At 44.9% G+C, this 23,518-nt stretch overlaps 1 protein-coding gene across 3 annotated transcripts in view; it reads right to left on the bottom strand.

The window, feature by feature from the left end:
• Nucleotides 1-23,518, bottom strand: part of ZFAT (zinc finger and AT-hook domain containing) — a 223,785-nt gene that overhangs the window by 139,876 nt on the left and 60,391 nt on the right. Inside the window, exons 12-17 of one of the 3 annotated variants that reach the window (XM_083450414.1) lie at nucleotides 21,265-21,403; nucleotides 13,794-13,912; nucleotides 13,002-13,119; nucleotides 11,322-11,452; nucleotides 2,795-3,067; nucleotides 586-2,640 (exon numbers count right to left, since the gene is read on the bottom strand). In XM_083450414.1, coding sequence (XP_083306540.1) covers nucleotides 2,825-3,067; nucleotides 11,322-11,452; nucleotides 13,002-13,119; nucleotides 13,794-13,912; nucleotides 21,265-21,403 — 750 coding nt within the window. In that variant the 3' untranslated portion in view covers nucleotides 586-2,640; nucleotides 2,795-2,824. Of the gene's footprint in view, nucleotides 1-585; nucleotides 3,068-11,321; nucleotides 11,453-13,001; nucleotides 13,120-13,513; nucleotides 13,913-21,264; nucleotides 21,404-23,518 lie in introns of those variants that run through there. The other 2 variants (XM_083450413.1, XR_014513739.1) reach the window with 2 other exon arrangements.

The following is a 23,518-nucleotide window of genomic DNA, read 5'->3' as shown; positions in this document are numbered from 1 at the left end:
CAGGTTTCCCACTCCTGTTACAAGCATATGTCCATTTCTTCGTCCTGTTGCTACATCATCTCTTCTTCCATATCTATTTCATCCTTATTTACTTCTTGTCCGTTTTGTGTGCATCCATTGCCATGCCATTAAACCATCGCTACTTTGCGGGATGCGACATAAACCAAGTTTGGAGCCATAGGCAGCTGTAGCAGATGGACTTACAGCAGAAATGTGTAGGTTCGACTGAAGCTAGTATCTTCCCCACATGCAGTTTAGGACACTGCACTGAATATACATAAATGTGATCCTTCAAAAGTGACGGGAGTTTTAACATGTTTACCTTGTCTGATATTTATTTGAGGAACGGGGGTTTGAGATTACAAAAAAAAGAAAGAAGAGAAAGAGTTCAGTCTCGCATACTGGACGACACCCCAAAATACAGTTTGTGTGAATGACAATACAAAGGATGCACTGGTGAAAAAAGCAGGAGCTGTATAGCTGCTATATAGTCAGCCGTTCCTGCACTCTACCCCACAACCTGTCAGGTGGTAGAGGACCCCACCCCCACGGCAGGTTGCCCAGGAATGGATAAGACAAGGAAAAGTCCTTACCATCCGCTTTTTATTCAATATTCACAGAGAGAAGCTTTGGAATGCAAGCTCTTGGAATAATGATGTTGTCCCAACTGAGTCTCCACCCACTCAATTTCTCTCACTTCCTCAAGCGTCATCACTGCGGGTGCTGCAACATGCCCTCTGCCTTTGAGCTCTTTGCTCTCTTACTTTCAATGCTCACCAGGTTCTGGGAGATGGTGGGTCTGGAATGCTTTCTAAAGACACTGTGTCCGTCAGCTGTTGCCTTCCTGGTGCTGCTTCTTTCTCCTCTCCCGTTATTTCCCAGCTTTCCCCCTCATCTTCCTCTGAGTTGTGACCTCCCTCAAACCCCTGTTGTAATTCTGAACTGTCGTCTTCTTCCCTGGAAGGGTCAGGCTGGGGAGGTGGTCTCCACATTCCTCCTCTGCCCACTTCCTGACACAGCCCAAGGAATTATCACTCTCACATGTCAGATGTGAGGCACCCAATGAGATGTGACATTGTTCGTGGAGCCCAGTGGGTAAGTTCTCTGCTGAATGCACTGCCATGCAGTCCAAATCACAACCTGAACACGGGACATAAGATCAGAACACATAGGGCCAAATTAGATCCATTCCCCAAGGCCTACTGAAAAAAAACCACATGGATAAGCTGGTGTAGCCAACATGGTGTTGCCAAAAGTTGTTAAGACTCCATTAGCTCTGACCAGAGGAGGCTATGGTGAGGGATGATGGGAATTGTAGTCCGAAAACATCCAGAGGGCACCACATTGGTTTCCCTGAAATAAGAGTCTTTCTCCAAATTGCATGCCCTTTTCTTCACCAAGAGCAGAGTGTTTGAGCCCTTACTTACAGCAAGAGATGCTTGCATCTCTACTTTGGGTGTTTCCTGATAGCGGATATCTATTTTATTATTTAAGGAGACAGAAAAAGAATAAGACTTCCATAGATCACCTGTGTCTAATCAATACAGAAGAGTGATTCAATGCAGCTCAAGGATGCAGAGTTAGTGCTTTTTGTTTTGGAGAAAATGCTCAACGTTTGCCAGGCTGGGAGAAATAGGATCCCGAAATATCATTCTATCACTGTGGCTTCCACAGATTTTTTGGCTTGGTATTACTTCTCAGTGCTTCAACATGGCATCCATTGTATATTATATGAGACATAACCCTGTAGCGGGTGTGTTAATCTAAAAAACTGTGCCCAAGCTATGATTTTTTAAAATATATATTTCTGAAGTTATTGCTATTGCTTGCAAAAAAGGAAAGGGGGAGAAAAGTGAAATAATGCTTCACAGATAGGAAAAAAAGGAAGAAATCCACTATATATCTCCAATATACGTGTCCAAAATATGTCACAACCATAAAACACTTGCATTTCGGCAGGGACTGTGCATCTGAAAGACTCTTAGAGGTGGGATCTTTTCACTCACGTGTCAGATTAGATCCCATCCAAATAAAAACGTGGCATGCTCACTGGCACAGAGTCCCGGTTTAAAAGATTAAAAGATATAAGATAAAAGAGAACACATTTCTTCGGGTAATGATCTCAGGTCTTCAACAATTCACAGTGACAAAAGGAAGGAAAGCTGTCTTTGGGGAGGTTAAAATGCTGAACACTATTTAGAAAAACCGTTTAGAAAGCAGCACTGAAGAACAGCTGGCTCTGATTCACACCACCACATTTTCTGCATGTTGAGTGAACCCAACCCAATGGAGCCTGCTCTTCTGAATAGCTTCGCTGCAGGGCCTGTTGCTTGGCAAGTCTTAAAATCTGAACTTTCCGGGCGGTTGCTAAAATTGTCTTTTCCGTCTACAGTCTTCTTAAAGTGCATAACACGCACACATTTTAGCGTTTATCAAGTGCTGTCCACTGCCACGGACTCCTCTTGCTTTTTTTTTTTTTTGGTTCACCTCTTGCTCTAGGAAAAGTATCTTTTATCCCAGAAGGTAGTGGTCATGACCATCCATCTGCATGGATCTGCTTGCTGCGACTTCAGGCGTTCCTTACGAGTAGCGCCATGTGAAAGGAAGCTGCGCATGGCTCAGTACGTACCAAAACGTTTCCTGGCAAAAAGAAAAAGCCACCAGTCCAGTCAACAACCACGTGCGCCATCTGCCAAAGACTAAACATATGATAGAGTAGCAGCTGCGGGAGGTTCTGTTCTTGCCCAACATTAAATATAGATTGGAAAACAAGCATGTAGCGGTTTGGCGGTACCAGAAGGCTGGTCTCCCTTGGGAATTTTATCTAGATTTTCTGTCCAGGCTGCTCCTGCTCCTCCACCTGCTCCTCCACAGACTGCATGTCTTGCACATACACAATAAGTTCAGAGGCCTCTCCCCCCTGGGTGTAGACTGTCACTGTCCCGATCCCTTCCACCTCATCGGAGGAGACGACCAAATGGTGCTGCTCGCCCAGCTCGACGGAAGCTTGCTGCAATGTTTCCTGAATCATCACTGTGTGGTTGGCTGACTGCTCCTCTTCGGTCACCTGTGAGAAAAGGGGAGACGTTACAAAGGGTTTCTTTGGATGGCGGGGCTGCAACGTTGCTAAAACGAGAGCAAGGAAACCTAGGTGCGAATAAATGACCGAGCCCCGTATTTCATAAATTATTGTTACTAAAGGAGATTGCAGTATTTGCTTCAGATGAGCTCGTACAGCTGATGACCCACTAGGGAAGGGATGTGGGTCGGTGGAAGAGCCCTGCTTTGCATGCAGAAAGTCCCAGGAATACTGAACTACTGAAAGACCGAACGGATGTGCATTCATAACCAAAATATAAGGGTTTCAAAGCATGTACAGGCGTTTCATCGCTGGCAAGGGAACAGCAGAGCCGAGGCGGTGACAGAGGAGTTTGGTTTCCTTATGCACTTTCCCTTTGCTGAATTGCAGCCCATGAGTTTAAGCAGTTGGTAGCCAATCTGTGCCACAAGGGGAATACAGGCACATCAGCGCATTGATATCCACTCAATGGACTAGAAGCAATTCCATACTAAGGAGATGCATCTGAACAACAGTGTAGATTAGCCCAGCACCATGGCTCACTTGCCAGAAAGACTGGTCACCATTATCATCAATTTTTAATCCCACCCACCCAAGGACCATATTATCCTCAGAAGGACCACGAGAAAGACTGAAGGAGAGAACATGTCTGATCCAAAGTCGCCTAATGAGGTTCATGGCTGAGCAAGGTCACCAACGCATTATCCACTGTGTTATTTGCATCATCTGGAAAAATAAGTACGATTCCAGGAAGACATTCATGCTGAAGTGAGTGTGTTTGAATAATCACACCCCAACACCTGACACCTTCTGTCCCAGCAAATATTTATTCAGAGTGGTGTGCACTAAGACTGTCAGCCTTGCAATGGTTATCTTTGCTTTGAGCCACTGTAGGGGGACAGCAGAGCATGTAATTTATGCAGAGTATGGTCACCATCATTTTTTTTGTTGGAACCCTTTCTCTGTTCACCTCTTCCCATGGAGCAAGCTGGAGTTTTAGCCCCCATGTGGTCTCCCAGACCAATGGCTACTTTCCCAAGGGGAGCAAAAACGAACTGCATTTCATCTACAGCACACAGGTTCAAACAAGAAACATACTCCCTGAGTGTAAAAAAAAAAGGGACAATTTTCTCTCAACGGACAATTTTGGATTAAAAACGAGTAACTCGGAACATCTGAGCCCACTTTACTGTGGTTTTCCATTCACAGATCTGCAATTGCCAATGCACAGTCTTTAAAAATGAAAAGTTGGGGGAAGGAATCAATTCTACCCCAAATACAACATGCAGAGTACCTGCAAACTATATCCACTTAATGCCCATCAGGCCAGTAATGGAAATATCAGATGGCCCAAGGCTCCCTTCATTTCCAGCAAGTATGCTCTCTGAAATAATAATGGTACCAGCAATGAAGCATGAGAATGGGGGAGAGGTAGAACAAAAAGAAAGGGAGCCATCATCATCATTATTTTTTCCTAGAGGAAAGAAAAAATGCAATTGCGTTGTGCCAAAAGGTTTGTTATATGACGCAGCTGTGCTCAACAGAAGGACATTTTATGTGTACATTGATCAGTATATGCCAAGCTGGCTGCGCCGTTTAATTGATTTAGGCTGGCTTCTTCTTTTGTTTGGAGAATGAATATCTTTTATTCGGGTTTCGTTTCTGTTTAATTTCATCCGAAGGAGGAAAGACGACAACACAGGAGCTGGAGCTCTAGTGAAAAAGCCCAACGCAACAGCTTGCAGTGACAGGCGGCAACCGGTAAGCCATGCAGGCGAAGACACTCTACTGAAAACAACCATCCTTTACTCTTCCTTTGGATCCTCTGTTTCTAATAAGACTGTGAAACAGCACAGAGCTGGGAACTAGAATCACAGAATCATAGAGTTGGAAGAGACCACAAGGGCCATCGAGTCCAACCCCCTGCCAAGCAGGAAACACCATCAGAGCACTCCTGACATATGGTTGTCAAGCCTCTGCTTAAAGACCTCCAAAGAAGGAGACTCCACCACACTCCTTGGCAGCAAATTCCACTGTCGAACAGCTCTTACTGTCAGGAAGTTCTTCCTAATGTTTAGGTGGAATCTAGCTGGACCATGGGGGGAAAGAAAGGCACGCGGTAGCCCAAGTAAATAAAGATCATTGGGAGAAGAGGCAGAAGAAACCAATCATTAACGTGTTAGATTTGTGATAGGGCCAAGCTTAGCAGTCTCACTCAATTACATCATCATCATCATCATCATTATTTTATTTATTTATACCCCACCCATCTGGCTGGGTTTCCCCAGCCACTCTGGGCAGCTTCCAACAGAATATTAAAATACAATAGTCTATTAAACATTAAAAGCTTCCCTAAACAGGGCTGCCTTCAGATGTTTTCTGAAAGTCTGGTAGTTGTTTTTCTCTTTGACATCTGGTGGGTGTTCCATAGGGCGGGTGCCACCACCGAGAAGGCCCTCTGCCTGGTTCCCTGTAGCTTTGCTTCTCACAGTGAGGGAACCGCCAAAAGGCCCTCGGCGCTGGACCTCAGCTTCCGGGCAAAACGATAGGGGTGGAGATGCTCCTTCAGGTATACTGGGCCGAGGCCGTTTAGGGGTTTAAAGGTCAGCAACAACACTTTGAATTGTGCTTGAAAACGTACTGGGAGCCAATGTAGGTCTTTCAGGACCGGTGTTATGTGGTCTCGGCGGCCACCCCCAGTCACCAGTCTAGCTGCCGCATTTTGGATTAGTTGTAGTTTCCAGGTCACCTTCAAAGGTAGCCCCACATAGAGTACATTGCAGGCGCCACTATTGAGAAGGCCCTCTGCCTGGTTCCCTGTAACGGCTTCTCATAGCGAGGGAAGCAACAGAAGGCCCTCGGCGCTGGACCTCAGTGTCCGGGCAGTATTATTATTATTATTATTATTATTATTATTATTATTATTATTATTATTAAATTCTGTTGGTGCTGCTCTCCTGATGCATCACGGATAAAACTAGCTTGTTGTGCTGCCTGAACCCAGACTTGTGCCTCCAAACAAAGGGGGAACCGAGTTCTTGTTTTTCACTTATTGCCTGTGGGAAGGGGAATAACAGAACCACAGAATTGCAGGGCTGGAAGGAATCACGAGCGTCATCTAGTCCAGGGGTCAGCAACCTTTTTCAGCAGGGGGCCGGTCCACCGTCCCTCAGACCATGTGGTGTGCCAGACTATATTTTTTTTTTTTGGGGGGGGAGAACGAATTCCTATGCCCCACAAATAACCCAGAGATGCATTTGAAATAAAAGGACACCTTCTGCTCATGTAAAAACACGCTGATTCCCGGACTGTCTGCGGGCCGGATTGAGAAGGCGATTGGGCCGCATCCGGCTCCTGGGTCTTAGGTTGCCTACCCCTGATCTAGTCCAACTCCCTGCACTGAGGGAATCTTTTGCCCAACGTGGGGCTTGAACCCACAGCCCTGAGAATATGGGTCTCACGCTCTACCGACTGAGAAGGATGAGCTTGGGTTCAAATGGAACAGCAAGCCACGCTCTGGCTAATTTTGTGGTGTGGCGGCAGCAGGGAACTTCAGGAACGTCTGAGCAGCATGCGTTAACTCGCTGGCCCCAAACCACCCTTTGTTTTAAGCTGCCTTTTAATGCGAGGTGCGGACATTAGCAAGCATGTGAGGATAGTAAAGATAACCAGAATGTACCCGCAGGGTTGCCATATGTCCTCTTTTTCCAGGACACGTCCTCTTTTTCATGATGAGTCTTGTTATAGAGATGCATAATCAAAAGTTGCCAAATGTGTCCTCTTTTTTGCTCTTCAAAATATGGCAACCCGAGAAGGTGCAACTGGGAGCACGTTTCCCTGGCGCAGCACTTGTAAGGAAAGTTGGGAGAGAAGTGTGTGTGTGTGTGTGTGTGTGTGTGTGTGTGCAGGGGGAGAAAACCAGAGGATCAATGGGTCAATCAGAGGATCTCAGCGGGCTTCATGGAGTCTGTCAGCTGCCTACCAAGGTATTGGGCTATCCAAGGCAAGCATTAAGAACTGCGCAGATTACACATATATAACAATTTATACTGCTGGATCTAGACAGGTAGCCAAATGAAAACAGATATGGCCATTGAAATAGGTATGCAAACCCCTCTTTCACTGCTATGTTTGGATCCAAAGAGATTTGTCACTGGTGGTGGAATTTCAACGTCTTTTTAGATGAGAGGGGGAGGTTTAGTTTTCCAGGTGGTATCACAAAACAGGTTTGCAAACACCACACACGTTATTCCTAAGGCAACAAGCCTCGCTGCCCAGCATTCACCGAGACCTGCAAGCAAGTATATTGTAGCCTGAATGGGATTCGAAATTGGCTTTGTTTCCGTTGAAAGCTGCACATAATTTTAAATGCATCTGAGATGCGCAAATAAATAACAAGGAGAGGAAGATAAATAAAAATGCTGCTGACGCGAAAGTGAAATGAAACTAGAATCTCATTTGGCGCAAGGGCGACAAACGGAATGCTTATTCAATTTTATATTCTCCTGAAATGAAAATGGCCAATAAAGAAAGTTAACAGCCTCCCTACCTGACTTTATCCAGATGTTTTTCATTGGTTTTGTCATTCCAGGAAAAATGATTAACTGCTTTCACTTGTGGAGCTCCTTGTTCTTGTTCTCTCTCACTCTCTCTCTCTCGTAGACATCTATCTATATTCCTCTTAGCGTGACAAATTGCTGTGTTTCTCAGGTTGGCAACACTTCACGTCAGCTCAGCACTTACATGCCCTCTGCTTAGGTCCTATTTGATTGATCCATCTTTCCCAAAATTCTGCTTTTTTTCTTTATCCCTCTAATAAGGGAGTCAATGAGACAACAGCAGCGTCCAAGCCAACTGGAGATGCCCTTCCATTTTTCCCCCCTGGCAGCACCTACATTCTTTTCAACTGCTACCTGAAGCATCCTCCTTGCTCCCTGGCAAGAGCTTGATGCACAATCTATTTGTGTGTGACCACGCACACGCGTGGTGCTGGGTACTTGGAAGTGGTACCCAGAAATGGGAAGCACCCTGAAGATCCCACGGCTCACAAGAAGTCCCACCCCAGAGCCCAAAGAGAACCTCAAGATGGCAGTTTCTGCATGTGCTGTACACTGGTACCTCGGGTTACAGAGGCTTCAGGTTACAGATGCTTCAGGTTACAGACTCTGCTAACCCAGAAATAGTACCTTGGGTTAAGAACTTTGCTTCAGGATGAGAACAGAAATCGTACTCCGGTGGTGCAGCGGAAGCAGGAGGCCCCATTAGCTAAAGTGGTGCTTCAGGTTAAGAACAGTTTCAGGTTAAGAACAGACCTCCAGAACAAATTAAGTTCTTAACCCGAGGTACCACTGTATAGGGAAGTGAGGGACACGTGAGGCTCGTCCACCTGGAAAGGTAGCCCATTTAGGCTTTGTGGGATATCTTCAGGAGAAGAAAAGGCTAAGGAGTAAATCCTACACAAATCCAGAATGGAGTCCCTAAGGTGGTTGGATGGCGCCTTGTATGCTGCCTCCTGGCAACTCCTGCAGCCAAGCTGGTGCCAAACGTATTGCTCTGCTTTCCTTTGGGCCACATCAGCCAGGTCGAGAGGGGGACCTCCATACACACTGCCTAGGCTTGCACCCCAGGGAGGCCACTTCGGTGCTGCCAATGCAGCAGATTGACTTCACCCCTGGAGACACACTCCATTAGCTCTCAAGACAGACGAATGCCAACAACTTTCAATCTTTTCCCCCTGATATAAAATATCCAGCTAAGCCTTTATCAACAAGGAAGATGGTCCATCTTCTGGTTCATTTTAGGTGCCCCTGTTTGTACGTTTTATAGCTCTAGGATCTGTTGAATTTTTACTTATGTCAAGATCTAGCATGGTTAATGATGATTTTACAATATGACACCTGAACGAAGCAGCCTCCTTTCTTCTGTGTTACATTTATGAAAGTGATTTAAAAATGTGTGATGGTGGAACCTGGACACCATTTCTTTGGTTTCTTACACATAGCCCCTTACGACTAGATGTACCTGCTCACGTTTCAACAACGTATTTCAGAAAGCTGAGGATCAAGCAACAAAGAATAGTTGGGGCATTTATTTCACTCAACTTAATTGAGATTCTGTAGGGTTAGCCAATGAATTGTCCAAGTCCTCAGCTAGTTTGGTTGTCTCGGGCTGCCAAACCGATTCCCCGAGTCATCTACTGAGCAGAGACACCCTGGGGGACGTGGTGGAATACAAAGGAGACTACAAGGAAGAGTTGAGGAGTGGGAAGAAGCAGAAGCAGCCACGCAAATCTTGCAAATGGTTCTGGCCCACTTGAAACCCTGTACCATTGCTACTCAGTTACTAAAGTGTAAAATGACTCCTGGATGGTTAAATTTGACTATGGGGTATGGCACTCATCTCGCTTCAGGCTGAGGGAGCAGGCCTTTGTACGCAGACAGCTTTTCTGGGTCATGTGGCCATCATGACTAAACTGCTTCTGGCGCAACAGGACACCGTAATGAATGCCAGAGTGCACAGAAATGCTGTTTACCTTCCCGCCGCAGTGGTACCTATTTATCTACTTGCACTGGTGTGCTTTCGAACTGCTAGGCTGACAGTGTGAGGTAGGCGAGTCACCCCAACTCCTTGAAAAGGGGAGCCTCGTGCTGCTTGCAGTGGCTGCTAGAACTGGTGCCCCAGCCAACACAAGCAATATAAAATGAGCACTGCCAAAGGCAAGGGAGAGAATAAGAGGAAGACCATGCCAAGAGTATTTAGAGTGTAGCCATTTTCATCTGTCACAGAAGCAGTGCTTGTTGCTCAGCAGTTTGACTGAAACCGAAGGGGCTGGTGGGGGGGAGAGAGATCACACTACTCCATAGCTCTGAGGTGCCACAGGATTATGGCTCAGGCCTTTCAGCAATCTTTGAGCTTTATACTAGTCTAGCTTCTCAACATTTGATAAGGACTCCCTGGAATATGAATCCCTCCCACTCTTGATCTTCTGCATATATAAATATATTTGCTTTATCATATGCTTCTATCCCTCCCATTTTTTAACACAAAAATGATTAGCATAATGCCACCAACACAAAGATTTGAAACAAAAGCTGCAAAGGAAGTCATTTGGCAATCAACACAAGAATTTATCTCAAATGGTGTCTACATAGAATAAAAGCTAACAGTATATAACAAGGACTCAGTGCCTTATGCAAGTATCTGAAGACATACAATTTTATTGAAATGTGTTTTTATGAGCAAACCATGATCTTAAGGTTCTTTATGAATAATAAAAGCCCTAATTATAAAAACAGGGTGAGAAGGAAGCCTCATGCTTCCATTAGAAAGCCATTTTTTTCCTTCCTGACTCCAACAAAATCCTACAGATCAAATAAGTCCCCAGCAGAACCTCTGCAACCTCACTGCTTCCAATAGCTTGCAGATTGCTACCTCATTACAGGATGAAGCTCAGAAGTGGAACAGAATGCAGGTCAATTTTCTCAACTCTCTTGCCTAGAGGCCAATTTAAACAGCCACTTTCGCCACAATGTGGAAACCTATCTCTGGAAGAAATGTAGCTACTCTGAACCAAGCAAGCCAGGAGGCAAATGGCACATGGCTTCATGAGACTGCAATCACCTCAGTTTTCTTGTGGGGGATTGCAAGTTTGAGAGTGTGGCCCCCGTGTCAAAATCACTCCTGTACGTAGAATGCCAAAACGTGTGTGAGAGAATGATGCTCCAAGCTTTCCCCCACCTGCACCATGCAAGGACTTTGAATGCAGCGAATGCCTCCATCTTTTCACCCCCCATCCTGAGCTGGAACCGTCCCGGGAAAAGATTGCATGCTCACACAAGCTGCCAGTTGCTCAATGCACTAACATAATAGGCTCACAGTAAGCATTTTGATGTCATCTATCAAAACCAGCCCTTTATCTCCCCACAACTTTATATACAGGAAGAATGAAGTTGATTACATTCGGTTTTAGGTAGAGAATTCACACATTCCGTAATGCCAAATCCAGAAACAAATGTGGTTCAAGGTGGTGCTGCAAGGACAGCCCAGTATTGAGCTGTCTGGCTAAACAGCCGTCTCAAAAAGCTTAGAAATATTAACCGTATATTTGCATACAACAAATAGCCGGAAGTATCATTCCTTCTGTCTAATGCACACATGCACACACACACACACACACACACACAGAGAGAGAGAGAGAGAGAGAGAGAGAGAGAGAGAGAGAGAGAGAGGAAAGAGTTTTGACCTGTTTCACGACAGTAACAGTTCCTGGGGCCATGGCAACGACAGAGGCGACAGCAGCTGCGTCGTGGGGCTCCGAGCCCAGCTCTATGATCTGTTGCAGGATGTTCACAGCCGTGGGGTCAAGTCGTCCCCCTAATCGGAGAGAATGTCAATATGAGAACCGTTAACAGCAACACAAACTTGCCAATCTTCGCTTCTGTTCAAACTCATCTCCTTTTGCTTATGTTTCCGCCGCTGCACATCCCGCCATGCCATTGCGGCGAGAACTTCCCCCGCTCACCCCTCATTCAAATCCCTCTTCACATTCTTCCCTAGTTCCTTACAGAATCCTGTCTTGGAGACTGACCAGTTTATTAGGGCGTAAGCTCTTATTCCTCCAAAGCAAACTCAGTGCCACCAGCGGGGCTTGCTTCTAAGCATATGACCAGACCAGTGGTGAGGCGAGAAGACAGTAAGTCGTCAAATCCGACTGAACGGGCTGCACTGCTGTCACCTGACGGGATCAGGCCCAAACCTGGCAGCTATAGGCTGACATTTCCCGGACCGGGTCCTTTGTCCACCCCCCAACCCCACCTCACACTCTTCACCAGGCATTAGTGGGGTTCGGACTGCTCTGCTAGTTCCTTTTCAATGTTAGAACAGAAGCAACCCGCCTCTGTGCTGTCCCCAACTGCTTCAAGTCTTTGCAGGATTTGGGAAGAAGCTGTGCTGGTGGCATCAGGTTGCAGCCAATATGCGTTTCTTTCCCAGAGTCGCTCTGGACTTGGCAATTTTGATGAACCAAAACAATATGCTCGCTAGTGAAGCCACTTTTGTTGACAGCGTAATGCTGGTGTAATTCTGGAGCAGCAAGTACCACTTCAAATGCCATCTTGACCATGAATCTCTCTGGGTGCCTCTAGGTTAGCTACTCTTGTTGTTACTCTCAGACCTACATTTGCAACTCGTACTACCTTTAGGGAATCTTTTAATATTTCATGAATTACTGTATTTTAATATTTTTCTTTTTTCTTTTTTAAATGATATTTTATTGTTTTTACAATCCATAAACAAACAATAAAAACAAACAAGTACAGAGAAAGAAAAAACAAAAAACAAAAGCAACACATGCAAACAGTATAAAATACCATATAGAAAAACAAAATACAAATAAAAAATTAAAAATCAATCATTGTGTCTTTGCATTATTTAAACCTTTACCTGAGCCTGCGACTTCCCCAGACCTTCCCACTCTGTATTCTTGATCTTATAATCTGACAGTAAATTCTTTCCCTCTGACTTATCTTAATTCAACTTGATCTTAATATCTTAACATAATTGCATTTCCATATGTCTTAAAACATTAATCTTTCTTAATCATTAAGTTTTTATGCTAATATTCTTTTAAATTCAATCTGATGTCATCAAACATTCTTTATCTTATAATGTTTCTGTAAATAGTCTTTAAACTTCCTCCTATCTTCCTTCACCATCTCTTCTCCCTGGTCTCTGTATTTTAATATTTTTCTGGAAGCCGCCCACAGTGGCTGAGGAAACCCAGCCAGATGGACAGGGTATAAATAATAATTATTATTACCATGCAAGGATTACTGTGCTAATGTACGGGGACTCGTTTTGAACACTCAGCATTTATACACTGCTTTTGCAAAACATTTGTTTCTCCTTAAAGAGAATGTTTTACCATTCTCCGAGGTATATCGCAGGTCCTGTAGAGCAGCAACTGCGGCCTGAGTTCCTTGCATATCTTCAGCTTCCGTGATATGGAGATACTGCGTTTCTTCAGGAATTTCTGCTTTGGTCTGCAAAAAGAGCCAGCGATCGGTCATCAAAGGGAATTAGCTGGCAGAAGCACATCACAAAGATGCCAAACAGCTATTGCAGTGTGTAACTATCGACGAGGGACGAGGGACACGGGTAGTGCTGTGGTCTAAACCACAGAGCCTAGGGCTTGCCGATCAGAAGGTCGGCAGTTCGGATCCCCACGACAGGGTGAGCGCCCGTTGCTCGGTCCCTGCTCCCGCCAACCTAGCAGTTCGAAAGCACGTCAAAGTGCAAGTAGATAAATAGGTACTGCTCCGACGGGAAGGGAAACGGCGTTTCCGTGCGCTGCTCTGGTTTTGCCAGAAGCAGCTTAGTCATGCTGGCCACATGACCCAGAAAAACTGTCTGTGGACAAAGGTCTGTTCCCTTGGCCAGTAAAATGAGATGAGCACCGCAACCCCAGTGTCGTTCGCGACTGCACTTAACAGTCAGGGGTCCTTTACCTTTACCTTTAAAGGGCAGTGGGGTAAAAAGGATCCTTTTGCCAGATAGCATACATCTCTGCATGCCCAAGCAAGAGGCAGTGCTTTTTTTTCATCTCATAAGGCAGCTTATGTCGTCGTATTCTCATTTGATTCCAATTGCATCCCCCACCTTGACCTTTCTAGAGAAACCAGATATTTCAGGGCCAGCTGCCACTGCTTGGCTTTACCTCCCACTTTGTCTCCCCATCATACTCGACCAATCTGAGTCTATGTTTGTTCTTGAGGTGTCGGTTGAATTCCCACTTTGTACCATACACAAAGTTGCAAACTGGACACTTAATACCACCTGAAGGAGAAGAAAAAAACAAAGGGGGGGGGGGGGAGAACAAGATAAACTTCATCAGCACAATCTTTGCCTCTCGTTGATAAATTAAGGCATAAGCACGCTAGTAAGAAATCAGCACGCCAGGTTACCAGGTTGCAACTTTATCAAGTTTAATAGATGGTTACTTTCCAATTTGCACAAAGCAGATTTTGCACACCTTTAAACGGCAAAACGTTGTCAGTTATATAACTACTATGTTTTTACTACTGATGCTGAAAATACTTTTGTTTTTTGTTTTTGTTTTCCGGCAGCAGAGTATTTCACGTGAATTCTGCATGCGCGCACCCACGCGCAAATTGTTTTGCTAATTTTTAACTAGAAACACGAAAAATGAATCTACTACACACAGAGTTAAGAATTCGTTTTTAATCTATTTCCTATTTCCGTGCTCAAAATCTCTGGCAATTTGGACATACTAAAAAATAAATAAATTGTTCCTTGATTTTATTTATTTTTTGTCCTGATTCAGAAGAAGCCCTGAAATCTCGCTGTGATATATCAGGGTGGGAAGATGCACAGCATGGTGGGAAATGTTACTTTGCACTGAGCAGCAGAACAAAACATAGCCCTGAGTTATGGATGCTTGAGGAATTCCTTATTTGTGAATTCTGATACGGACACACCTGACCCACTCGTCTCAACCTACAGTGATTTGGGGGCACAGTAACCATTCAGACTTTGCATTTTTTTTCTGATTTTGCAGTGCAGTTTTTTTTAACTATATCTCTTGAAATGTGCATACGATGTCTATTTTAGGATTAATTACATTTAGAAATGGGCATTTGATTATTATGCAGATTTTAAAAAGAAATGCAGCAGTGGCCACTGATCCATTCATCCCTATTCTAAGGTAACTCTCCTTTTTAAATAAATAAATCACAAAATCTTATGGTATCTTACTGGAACAGCACAGTGAAATGGTCATTTGCAGCAAGCACTGATCAACAAGGAAGGTGAAAAACCTGGGAAACAGTTCCAGAGCTGTTTTGTAGGACCCTGGGCATGGGGTGAGGGGGAAAGGAACATACCGAAAAAGACTCAATACTGAAAAAGATATCAGAAATAAGAGCCTTTTCTGTTTCTCTGCTATCCTATCCCCCACTGTTAAGGGCTAATAATCACACCAGTGATACATCCGCTGGCTCACTGTGAAATTGGCTCAGCATGTGGGAGCTGCCATGACACGTCTTGTGATCTTTCCTGTGATCCTGATTGGGTGAGGGGCAGTCTATGAGTGAACTAAATAACTATCACATATATAAATGGTGTCTCTACATCCCAACTCCACATGCTTTCGTGCAGCGGCAAGCCACCCTAATCTCGCAGCAGTATGTTGGAGAATTTGCCACTGGCACATTGTTTATCAGTTGCAGAAATGTCTTTGCGCCAAACGCTTTCCGCCTCCAAGCCAAACTCTTTCAAGATGGGACTTCATCAACGTGGCGGAATGGAATAATTTCCTCTATTTCATTTCATAAAACCTCATTAAAGTGAGGTTCATTTGCTGACATTTATTAGTCTTCAAGGATTTCCTAAGTCCTGCCTATTATTATCTTTAACCGCTTTAGACAATGCAGGCTGCTTGATTTTATGCTAAACTGGAATAGCTTCTCTGTCAAATGTGTTAATATGCAACATTGCACGGCTCCCTAGTAAAGTACCTTTGGCACAGGATAGGAGAACGATACCATCAGTTACCAAATCTGAAATGAAATATTCATTTCGTATCACCCTCTTAATAAAAACTCAATTAGACGCAAGACCTTCCTCTATTTCTTTTAAATTAAAATTACTGTAACAATAACACCCTGCTAATTAAAATGGGCACCTTTGTCACTGCGACTTTAATTAAGGAACAACAAATGGAAGCATGCAGTTGAGCCAGTAGCAGAAAACTGTGCGACAGCTAATTGACACCGCAGCTAAAGAAAATTAATTTCCATCCAATTCATTAAATACTTTGGCAATACAGAGAGGGGGAAAGGTCACTGAATGACATACCTTATCTGCTTTTGACACCCGTGCATGTAGTCAAATCATATTGGAGTATTTCGTATTTCTGAAATGCCAAAGGAGCAATTCCACTGTTGGCCTCCCCACCATCCCCCTGGACACACACACACACACACACTCTATATTAATGCACTAACTGGTCGCTTGGAAGTGACATTTAGTTTCTATATTGCATTAATAAGGGGTCACAAAATGAAAAGAAGTCGCAGATAACAAGCAGCCAGAAAAGCCCCGAGGATCTGTGTGCTACTGATAGTATGGGAAAACGCTCGTTTTAGAAGGCTTCCTATCTGCAGCTTCCCACGGCGAACCTCCTTTGGCTTCTTACAGTCCTTGAGTTTAAGCTACAGCATCCGGACACCCACAGGGAAACTTACTGGAAAACACTTCCATTAAGTACTTTTCTTACTAGAACTCTACATGCAACTGCATGCCCTGGGCTATTTCCTTATCAATGGTTACAGCTCCAGATCCTTACAGTTTGCCTTTTAAAAATGCAGGAAAGTTTAAGCAACAAAATAATTAATAGGTTTAGCTTCACTGGGCAAATCTGCCTGAAGTTTACAACCTATATTCAGGACACAGTACCTTCTTTTTGGTGACAGGGAGGCCATGTGGTTGGCTGTCTTTGAAGGGTATTTTAGAGATAGCTGGGATGCCCAGGCCCTGTTGTTAGTTCATTTTATCTATAGTGGTCTCCTGTCATGGTGTGGCTGAATGCAGAGGAGTTGGAGGCCCCTACCCAGCTGGGGAACCCCCAAAGGAATCCCCAGGGGAAGAAGATTCAGAGCCAGGCGGTCGGTGGTGGAATGGCGATGAGTGGTCAGAGGGAGCAGACTGGGAGGAGGAAGGGTCGCAAGCAGGAGAGGTGACAGGGTTTGGTGAGCAGGACGAGGCTGTGGCAGAGGGCAATTCAGACTCCGAGGCAGAAGTGGAGGCTGGGAGGGAGGCCCGGAGACAGAGAGACAGGCTGCTGAAGAAGTAAGGGAGTCTCCCCCTCCTGCCGAGACCAGCTCCCTCTCCCCTGGTCTCACAGAATGCACAGAGAAGTGAGGAGGGCAGAGCAGAGGCAGGTTGTGCACAAACGCAATTTGTGACTGCTTGGGAAATACCTAGGAGAGGAGGAGACTTGGGAAGTGGTGGGAAGGCAGAGGCCTTCAGTCCGTGCAAATGCCTTCTTGGAGCAAGACCAACTGGGGAGAGGTTGCTGGGATCACTAGGCCTAAGCTGTTTAGGTTTCTTGCCTAAAGATTTATGGAAGTGAGAGGTGGACCATCAAGAAGGCTGATCGCCAAAGAATTGATGCTTTTGAATTCTGGTGCTGGAGGAGACTCTTGAGAGTCCCATGGACTGCAAGAAGATCAAACCCATCCATTCTGAAGGAAATCAGCCCTGAGTGCTCATTGGAAGGACAGATTCTGAAGCTGAGGCTCCAATACTTTGGCCACCTCATGAGAAGACTCCCTGGAAAAGACCCTGATGTTGGGAAAGACTGAGGGCACAAGGAGAATGGGACGACAGAGAATGAGATGGTTGGACAGTGTTCCCGAAGCTACCAGCATGAGTTTGACCAAGCTGCAGGAGGCAGTGGAAGACAGGAGTGCCTGGTGTGCTCTGGTCCATGGGGTCACGAAGAGTAGGACACTGTTGAACTGTCTCTTTAAATCTAAAGGTTCATCATTGTTTCACCCAATGTGTATACCTTTAAGGGGCCAGAGCAAGGGCCAGAGCAAACTAATGAGATCCAGCTTTGCAGCTGTGAGGCACAGCAGGTGCTGCTGAGTTGCATTGATTAAGCTGTGTTGGGAATTGGCTGCAGTATATAAGGAGCAGCACCTAGCCCTGCCATTCACCCTGGGGGATGGGTTGGTGGTTGGGTCATGTTTGTTTGTAGATGTATTTAGTGTCTAAGGAGTTTTTGTTTTTCTTATTAAAACCTTGTTTAAGTTATTTTTGAGTCCCTTCTGTTTAATGCAAGCTCTCCCCAGCAAGCTCTCTGCGCTACTATACTGCGAAAAGCCAACAGACACGACTAAACAACAACAATAAAGATTTAACTGCACTAACACCGAGGGGTTCCCCCCCCCTTTGATTGCTGACCTGCGCTTGCTTCCAGCTCCTAACATTTCCTTTCTCTTTAATTTCTAAAACAAGTTAATCTGGCTATTATATACAGTGGTACCTCGGGTTACATACGCTTCAGGTTACGTACGCTTCAGGTTACAGACTCCGCTAACCCAGAAATAATACCTCGGGTTAAGAACTTTGCTTCAGGATGAGAACAGAAATTGTGCTCCGGCAGCGCGGCAGCAGCAGGAGGCCCCATTAGCTAAAGTGGTGCTTCGGGTTAAGAACAGTTTCAGGTTAAGTACGGAGCTCCAGAACGAATTAAGTACTTAACCCGAGGTGTATCATTAACATTTGTGTATCATGGGGGGGGAACGTACAGTAAATCCAGCATGAATTCTGAAGGCATAAGATACGTTCCTGGCTTCCTGTGCAGACCCCCCATTTCCTAATGCAAAGTCGTGAAGGTTCATGAAGTGGAAACTCCCCCATTCCATCAAATGTATGCTTGGCCCTGTTTCTATACTTGCATTCTTTGCCACTGTTGCACAAATACGTTTGTCCATGGAAAAACAAACATGGCTGCCCACACAGCTGATGGTTAACATGCCAACAGGGATAGGAAGCAGCCTTATTCCAGGCCGGACCATCGGTCCATTAGCTCAGTACTGTCTACAGTGACAGACAGTGGCTCTTGAGGTTTCAGGTGGCAGATAACAGGAACTGGATCTGGGGCCATTGGAATGCAATGCACGTGCTTTTCAATGGATGTGCAACCCTCCTTTCAAAGTCCATGCTGCAATAAATGCATTTGTTTCTAAGGTACCGCAGACCTCTATCTTCATTGCGGTTTGGAGGACTCAAAGAAACTAACATCTGGGTGCACTCATTGCGATGCTTTTGTCCAGGGGTCGGCAAGGCTTACTGGGCATGGGCAGAATCACTACCATGGAGATCCTCTGTGGGCTGGTACGGTGCAGTGCGATGCTGGAAATCCGGTCTGTGCATGTCCGCGGGGCCGGAAATAGCTTCTGCGCATGCCCAGACGTCGAAAATCATGCCTGTGCAGAAGCGATTTCCCGCGTCTGGGCATGCGCAGAAGCAATTTCTGGAGCCGCAGAAGAGAGTCCCAGTGCAGCACTGATTTAGCGCAGTGCGCGGGGATTCGCCGAGCGGGTGGCTGGGTTCAGGGGCGGCTCGTGGGCCAGTTAAACGGCCTCTGTGGGCTGCTTCCAGCCCATGGGCCTTAGGGTGCCGACCCCTGCTTTTGTCCTCCAGTTCCCATATTTGCAACAGTGGAAGGGGGAGGGCAGACAGCATTTATTCTGAATGCATTTGGCTTGTGTCACTGTTTCTGTGTTGTTGGAACATGGGTTAGCACTTCCGATAAATGTGAATTCTTTGCAGACATTTATTTTTTTTAAACAGCTAAGAAAGAAGAAAAGAATAATTTGGAAATGCTTTTTAGAAATGTCACGCTTGGGAGAATGATGTTTTATTCATTATCTAGAGCGGCTGTGTTAGTCTGGCATCTATTCTACTGTAAAAAAAAAAAAGCAAATTTTGAAATCCCCGCAAGATGCTTTTTAAGGAGGGGGAGAGTTCTGCATTTTTTTGTTCAATATGGGGATAAACACTTGGGAACCATCAAAAATAAAACAAGGGAGTCAACTTCCACAAACAGCTCAGCATCTCCCAACAAAAGGCAATCAAATTTGGCTTCCTTTTAATTCCCCACTTGCAGTAGCGTTACACGCTTTTCAATGTCCTGAATCCTTGAATACATTTCATACTTAAGAAGCTACTGGACTGGGCTATCAGATTTCCAACTGCACAGCAGCAAAATGTCCCTTAAGAGTGAAGCGTGCACATTTCTTGCAGTTGAATCCATATACTATGTTGTTCGGCAAAACCCGTTTTTAATTAGATAGGGCCCGGAGTAGTGAAAGGAGTCCTCTCAAATTCCTCTCCCTCCCTGCTTCCTCTTTTATCTTCCCAGGCTCTAGTGAATATCAAAACAACAACAAAAACTCATATAGCAGGAAGGATTGAAAAATGCTCATGCGCCTACTCTGATGCTCAGCTAGTTATTTGGAAGTGAGCTGAGATGAAGCAGTGGAACTGAGAAATGTATGCAGGAACCAAGTACAAGAGAAGAATGCTTTGCGGGAGGAACGCTAAGCGTTTAACCAAGTAGGATTTGACCCACAGGGCGGTTTCACAAGTGACGCAGAGGAAAACTGGCTAGGTTAAGAATGTAAGAAGATGGCCTGCTGAATCAGGCCAAAGGCTCATCTCTAGGTCGGCTTCCCGTTCCCCGCAGTGAGAAGAATATCCTGAAGCAACGAGCAGAATGCTAGGTTTGCTTGCTCCATGAGGTGCAGTTCATCAAATCAAAGCTGTCATCCTGTGAAGCTGTTTCCGCAGAAACCAACAGGAGTTCCATGGGGTGGGTCTGACCATGTCCACCTGTGGACAGAGAGCTATTGAATCCAGGGGATTCTTCTGCGAGATGAAAGTGAGGTGCAGACTGATTTTTGCAGATCTCCCCTTTCTCCTGCTGTCCCCTGCACTGTTGCAAAATGTCCCCTGCCTCTCTTGAGCTGGTGAAGGGCGGGCGAGGGAGGAGAGCTGCAGAGGGAAGGGAGAATCAGCAAAAATGGCCTCCTCCCCCCCCCCCCCATTCTATAATAACAAATGCCTTCTGCTGAGCCAGAGACTGGTGGACAAGGAGGGACAACTGAATACAACCCCAGGTAAATATATTCAGGATTGGAGGTGCCAACTCTGATCACAGCTGCACAGACAGTTTTTAAAATGTAAAAAAAAAAAGCAGCGTGTAACTGGGGAAAAAATAACCTTTTCTCAAATACAGCAACAGCTTTCTTCCTTTAAAAGTGCCTTTGGCTTCATTCCCATTAAGAAAGAGCCAAGAACGCATTCTGTAGGAATTTAAACCTGGGCCGATCCACAAGAGGGTGTTGGCTTCCCTCCAGGTTTCATTCATGTGGATTTTCAATTCGTACACAAGGTGTGCTACAGGTTTTTTCTTTCAGGGAAGTGATGACAGTGCCTCACACACACACACAAACACACACACACAAAATCCCATCACTGTCCACCACTGAAAAGCTAAGCCTGCCACAGCATACTCTCTGCAAAAGAAATTTAATTGTGTCTTAATTCAAAGGAGTAATTTTTGTGCGCGACGGTTTCAAAATAAGACAGGTCACCTTGCTGGAGAAGGGCTTCGGCGGCAAGCTCTCCAGAGCCAGCATTAACATACTCTTCGTTGGGATGCTTCCTGTTATAATGTCTCTTCAGAGAACCAGATATGTTGCAGGAATAATGGCAGTGTGCACACCGGAAAGGCTGAGGAGAAAGGAAATGAATTAGCCGTATCTGTTTCCTGTCTTCAGAACTTTACAGAAGACCTACGCTTCTGGCTTAAGAAACAGCAAGATTCAAATCTATCTCAATACGTACGTTAGCAAGCTAATTTGTTCCATTAGGTAACGCTTCCAGAGCAACACATGCAAGCCAATGCCTTAGCAATGCCTTATCTCCAACTGTATTACATTTTTATGCCTTGCAAAGTTTCACAATAAGGCAGAAATTCATTGGCACCGAACAGCTCCGCGAAGTATTTATGTGTCGTGGCTGCTGAGTCCTGGTCTCCTCCATAAAAAGATGGATTGGCAAAGCAAGGTAGCATCACTCACTCTGAAGTTGCAAAAAAAACCACCCACAACTGCAGAATTTCCAGCTACTCAATAAATTACACTGCATTAAAATTAATGCCCTGTACTAATTTAGTGACATGCTTCTCCAGGCAGACAGGAGGAACACAGAGCTGATGCCTCATTCAGAAATGACTAGCAAAAGAAATTGATGTGGGGGACATGCAAAGGCTGTGCACAACTCTGCACATATAAATTGCAATTATCCCAAGTGGACATTCAGTGGAATTCCTCAGCCTCATGCACAAGAAGAGTATGGCGCAAGGACAATGCATCTGCTCAGCATTCAGGCTTTCTGCTCCCTATATCCACGTCCCTCGTGATGAAAAAATGTAAGACAAACACCCTCCACCCCTTTTTTGCATGTGACTGGGACAGGCAAATGAGCAAACAAACATGGCCGCCCCGGTTGCATCTTCTCTGGCCCTCCCTAGAGCAGTGGTGCGATCTTCACTGAGGTAGCATGTCCTCTAATTGGCTGGTGGACCGTTTCCTCTGTATGTTTGGTTGACTGCCTCCCTGCGATGAACAAGGCCTGAAGTAAGGAAGACGAGACCTCTCTGTTCCTGTCTCCTCAAATTATACACTATTTTTGTACAGTTTCTTGTTCTCAAGACTTTCTTCTCCAGACTCGGTCTGCACTATTTCAGTGACTTTCCTGGCAATGCTGAGGAGAAGTCAGTGACAATGGGAAGAGAACAATGTGATATGGTCTATTTACCGATCAGTATACTGGTTTCTACTGCAAAAAAAAATATCATTGTCTGGGAACTATGAAAGCTCAGAAATACTATTTTTCCCTGACCGAACAGAGGCGCACAGTCTCCAGAGCTGGTCCAGTTAGAATTGCATCGTGTGCTTCACAAAAAATTAATCACTTCACAAAAATCAATCAGTACAGATGTCCTACAAAGTTTCCTTTAGAGACCTCAAATAAATCCATGTAAATAGGTTTCCTGACTAGAATATTGAACATAACAAGGCATTAACATTCCTGAAACATGTTTCGGGTGCACAACAATGCTGAGAAGCAGTTGTTCATATTCCCATTTTAACAATGGGGAATTGAGGCTGAAAGGTAATTGGCGTAAGGAAGGCGTTTCAGTCGCTTCTCTTTACTAGGCCACATCAGAAAACAGTTCCTTCTGCATGTGGTCAGGACTCAGCAGTCCTATCAGAAAAATATAGTTGGCTCTGTGGAGTTTTCACATGCACAAAAGGGTTAAAAGACTGAGAAATGAGAACACTGCAACAATAAAATCTGTCTTTCAGTGTGTATCCTGCAAAATGTGTGTGGAAAGGAACTATCAATATCTTCAAAAGGCTATTTCTTACAGCCACAATACTGCCCATTATTGAAATATCATAGTTGCCTGCTTGGCTATTTAACAATAAAAACTGCTTTGACCTTTAAATGGTCTAAAGGTCATAAAAAATATATATTCGGACCGATTTTGTATTCCAGCTTAGATGCCTTAGCAACAACAATTCACAGAGCCACTTGCAATGTTACGGTGTGATACAGCTTTGGTTTTGGATGTGGGATGTTCTGGTCCAACTCCTCATTCAGGCAGGATAACAACAACAACAACATATTACTTATACCCTGCCCATATAGCTGGGTTGCCCCAGCCACTCTGGGCAGCTTCCAGCATAATAAAAGTACAGCAAAACTGCCAAATAACAAGGACTTCCTGATATAGGGCTGCCTCCAGATGTCTTTGGAAAGATGTGCAGTTGTTTATCT

This window comes from Podarcis tiliguerta, assembly GCF_965153285.1.
Source record: "Podarcis tiliguerta genome assembly, chromosome: 7".
Lineage (NCBI taxonomy): Eukaryota > Metazoa > Chordata > Lepidosauria > Squamata > Lacertidae > Podarcis > Podarcis tiliguerta.
The sequence above is the reverse complement of the archived record's forward strand: the minus strand, read 5'-3'. Positions and strand labels throughout refer to the sequence as shown.